The sequence below is a fragment of the Berghia stephanieae genome, chromosome 3 (genome assembly GCF_034508935.2).
Source record: "Berghia stephanieae isolate SIO BIC M18660-M18661 chromosome 3, UCSD_Bste_1.3, whole genome shotgun sequence".
NCBI classification, from domain to species: domain Eukaryota; kingdom Metazoa; phylum Mollusca; class Gastropoda; order Nudibranchia; family Aeolidiidae; genus Berghia; species Berghia stephanieae.
Window position 1 is genome coordinate 59,162,824 of NC_088362.1, and position 4,793 is coordinate 59,167,616.

The window sequence follows — 4,793 nt, forward strand, 5'->3', positions numbered from 1 at the left end:
AATCGATCGATATTTGAAGGACGATTTTCTGGCCAAATTTTAAAATATGGGTTTTTCTAGAGAACGGCAGCATTATGCTTGTAATTTTAATGGACAAATTGACCTTATCAGATAAATAATGAAATCATTATGCGTAATATCCACTTCATGTGCTCAAAGAGCTTTACAGGGGGTCCCAAGTCAAGAGCATCACATAACATAAAGGACAAGCCATGACGACGCATGTAGGGGCTGTTACAATTTCTTTTTCGTCGGAGATCAGCCATGTACTCATTTTATCTTTGAGTGAGGTGAGAGAATGTGAGTAAAAAGTCCTTTCCAAGGACTCAACTTTGCGCTGCCCAGCAAGGAGCTATAGGAGAGGGAATTAGTGGTTTACTAGCATTGGGAGGAATGTCATCGAGAGGAAGATATGGAGAGGGAGAATTGGTGGCTTACTAGCGTTAGAAAGAATATAAAAACGAACGAGAACAGCAAAGAAATGAAAAATAATCGAAGAATAAAGAATAAAGTAAGAAAATAAGGGAGTGGTGGAGGTGAAGGGAGGGGGGGGGGGAGGTACTGGTGGGAGGGGGGGGGTGGGGGAGTGGCAAGGACTTCCGTCCACCGAGTTAATGACGAAGATACTATGACAGATTTGGAGCCAGAAGGGTTAATACCAGCTTTGACAGCCAGTCTGTCTCGGGTCACGCCCCTCCATACCACAGACGTGAAGGGATTAAGTCACACTGTGTTTGGTACTCACTCTCAGCTCCCTCTTATCCTCCGGTCACGAAAGGGTTCCTTTCATCCCAATTTTTAAAAAAATTTACAATCTCGTTTGATGTTCGAGTGATTTGTCATTTTTTTTTAAACCTGTGAAGAAAATGGCTAATTTACTGTACTATGAAAAAACCCATATGTGGAAATTTGGCCAGAAAGCTCGTCCTTTAAATATCGATCGATTTAAATGACCCTCATCTTCGCAAAAACTCCAACCTAGAAGTTAAGGAAGATTTCGCGAAGTCATAATTTTGATAGTTTTTTTTTGCCAATATGAGGGTCATTTAAATCGATCGATATTTGAAGGACCACTTTTCTGGCCAAATTTTCAAATATGGGCTTTTTCAGAGTACGGCATTAACCTGTTTGTTTGGGATTCAGAAATATGAAATTTCAAAGTCGTGAGACTTTGTCTTTTTAAACAAACCGGCACCGCCATCGTCACAAATTGGCTCCAGTCATCTCGGTCTGAAATTTTGAAAATCCATGTGAAAGTGATTATTTAACATTGTGTTGATATTATTGGCCACAATTTCACAAAATCTCATTGTTTTTTTTTTATCAAACTGCCTTATTGAAACGCATTTCTATGGCATAAAATAAGATAAGATAATAATATTCGATTCTTACTTACACTCTTGCTTTTTGGAATCCGGAAGTGTTCCCAACCGCAGAATGAGCTTGCGAGTGAGCGTTGTGTCCAAAGTTCGAATTCCAAAACGCAAGAGTGTAAGAAATAATTTATTCTACCCCTCAATCCATTCCTATTTCGTCATCTTTGAATAAAAGACATGTTCAAAAACATTCAAATCACACTTCTTTTTAAAAAATCGGATACAGCATCCGTTACTGCTTATAGCCAGATACTCATTCACAACTTCGTTCAATGAGGAAATATATGTGTAAATATCCTTACCCAAGGACACAACTCAAGAACCTAATTTTTGTCACACATCATTTCACATCCAACATCTGTAGTCCTTCAGAACCATATGGCCCACGGGGCCGGAGTTTATCCCGGTTTCTATAGCGTGAAACGGACAAAAGCAATTGCTTATTACTCTTTGGGTAATATGCTAGTCTATCTTATAGTACTTTCCGCCAAGTCTAAAAGACCCAGCTACCCAATAACTGCTTAGTGGACAGAAGGGTTAGAAAAAGATATCGACCTCTCCCGGGATCAATCTCGGTCTATTTGCGTGTGAAGCGAGTGCTCTACCAACTGAGCTATCAAGACCCCAAAGTCCATTATAATTTGGTTTTAATACTTGACAAGACATGTCCGAACCGCTGAGTCATTGGTATGTTACAACTTATATATCTAAAAAATATAAATGAGCCTTTATATAGCGCAATATCTACTAAACATGCTTAAAGCGCTTTACAAGAAGTCCCGAGCCAATAGCAACACGTAACATGAAGAACGAGACATGCCACTGATAGGCGATATTACAATTTCCTTCGACAAAGACAATGCTGTTAACGGCTAGGTACTCATTTTACACCCGAGTACGATGAGAGAAGGTTTTCCCTAAATACTCAACTTAACGCCACTCAGCGGGACTTGAACCTTAGACCCTCTAATCCGAAGTCGAGTGTCATGTCAGAATATCGCATAGCCACTAGAAATAACAGATTAAGAAAAGGAAAAATGTTGATCTCTTCTTAACATCTGAATATATGCGACTATGTGGTCTTGTGGTATGGCATTCGCTTTCGGATCTGAAGGTCCTGGGTTCGAGCCTCGCTCGGCGTATAGTTGAGTCCATGGAGAAGGCTCTTTATTCACATTCTCTCACCGTACTCAAGTGTAAAATGACTACCTAGCCGCTAACAGCGTTGTCTCTGTCCAAAAAAAATGAAATATCGCCTAACAGGCGTCATGTTAATGTGTTGCTGTTGGTCATAGACCCATTGTAAAGCGCTTTGAGCACGTTCAGTGCATATTGCGCTATATAAAATCTCAATTTAAATAATGAAAAAAAAGAAAAGGAAATATGTTGATCTCTTGTTGATATTTCAGTATCACACCCGTCTTGTGGTAACTAGGACACGTTTTCTATCATTGGACGTATCATATTATTCTCTAATTTAGATTTTCTCCCTAATATGCTAATAGGGGACTTATACTGCTTACATCTGACTCGTTTTGCCACGGGAAAAAAACAACAGCGGATCAAATGATTAGACCTAAGCACAACCGCGAAACATGAATGATAACTTGGGTACCTTTTTCACAGCAATGAGGATTTAGCTTGTCATAACGCCGCTATCGGGGCTAATGATAATTTAAGATTTTTGCGCCGCTCTGTTATGGTAAAGAACTGAACAAGTCTGTATGAAAGGTGCCAGAAAAAGCAAGAAAGAAAAATACAAGGAAAAAAAGAAAAAAAAAAAACGATCCCCAAAAAATCAGTCGAGATCGACTTGAGATCGAACCTTAGACCTTCTGGTAACCGGTCAGACGTGCTACCATTACTTGTTATAGAAAATGAAATTGTTGCTGGTTGAAGTTCGAAGGGAAAAAAATAACGGCAAGTGTTGAAATGTTCTTGTTTTTGGATTTCCTGACGTTCGCATGAATTTGTGAGCCCGCGCTGTGAATAATGTTAGGGATCCCAACATGCTGAGATAGTTAATTCTGATTGACATATAAATATCTAAAATCGCTTAATAAAAAGAAAAAGGTTATGCTAATGTGCGGCTATGTGGTCTAGTGGTAAGACACTCGTTTTCGGATCGGAGGACCCTGAGTTCGAGCCTCGCTCGGCGCAAAGTTGAGTCCTTGGAAAAGGCTCTTTACTCATATTCTCTTTCCGTAATCGGGTGTAAAATGAGTACAACAGCGTTGTCGCTGTCGAAATTTTTTTTAAAATATCGCCTAACAGGTGTTGCAGTTGGTCAAGGACTCCTTGTAAAGCGCTCTGAGCACGTTTAGTGGATATTGCTCTATAGAAAAGCTCAAGTTTTAAAAATATTAAAAATATTTAAAAATTTTTAAATTTGGATTTCCTGACATTCGCATGTACTTGTGATCCCGCGCTGTGAATAATGTTTGGGATCCCAAAACGCTGATTTAGTTAATTCTGATTGAAATGAATTTTTAAAAACATTATCTATTATAAATTGATTTTAAAACAGAGACGCCGCCTAATTGAAATATATTCAAGACCCCGCCCCTTACGTTCGGCCAGCGATTCCACCAAATTAGTTGTCTGTCGAATACGTAAAAATGCTGAAATGAGATCCTTTTGTTATTTCGGATCTTCTGTGTGGAACGCCTTAGCACAGAGCATTCGTGAACAAGAGTCTTTGTCTATTTTTAACCGTTCGCTTAAAACATATGTTTCGATTTTAGTAGATGATATGAGAGGGACGATAGGCGTCTGGTTTGTGTTGTGTGTTGTGTTGTGTGTATGTGTGTGTGTGTATGTGTGTGTGTGTGTGTGTGTGTGAGAGTGAGTGCTTGTGTTTACGTTTCAGCCAAGTAATTTGTAATTTAAGCGCTTAGAGTTTGGTGTTTTCAGCATTATTATTATTATTATTATTATTATTATTTTTTTTTTCATCAAATTGTGTCCAAAAGAATATTATACAACACTGAATGATTTGATCCCACTACTTCACTAGCCCCCCCCCTCCCCGCCCCCCATCCAGAGAAACCAAACACTCTCGGAAACTTCTTTGAGGATCTTCATATATTGCAGACGATTGCTGCGTATCGAAAACGTCGATGGATTTTATAGTACGACCTAGTGGAAAAACCCGAGGCGTCCCAGCCCAATGACAGAGACGCGAAAGGCTCATAAGTCAAGTAAGTGAAAGAGGTCTTATCATGCAGCCTTACACAGGTTTTCAAAAACTCGTCAATCGGGATCAAATAATGAGAAAAAATCTACAATTTTTCAAACCAAAGTTCAACATACGGAACACCTGATATCTTCATTGCCATTAAAATTCATCAGTCGACGTGTACATATATGCAGGTCTGACACCCGAACCCGCTTATGGGCCAAGTTTAACATTGGTAT

The 4,793-nt window shown here is 39.2% G+C and overlaps 1 protein-coding gene across 1 annotated transcript in view; it reads left to right on the forward strand.

Moving 5' to 3' along the window:
• The first annotated feature begins 628 nt into the window (after positions 1-628).
• The window catches only part of LOC144969299 (uncharacterized), a 15,845-nt gene continuing 11,680 nt past the window's right edge, over positions 629-4,793 (forward strand). Inside the window, exon 1 of the mRNA XM_078908408.1 lies at positions 629-768. Within this exon, the coding sequence (XP_078764534.1) occupies positions 629-768 (140 nt within the window). The remainder of the gene's footprint in view (positions 769-4,793) is intronic.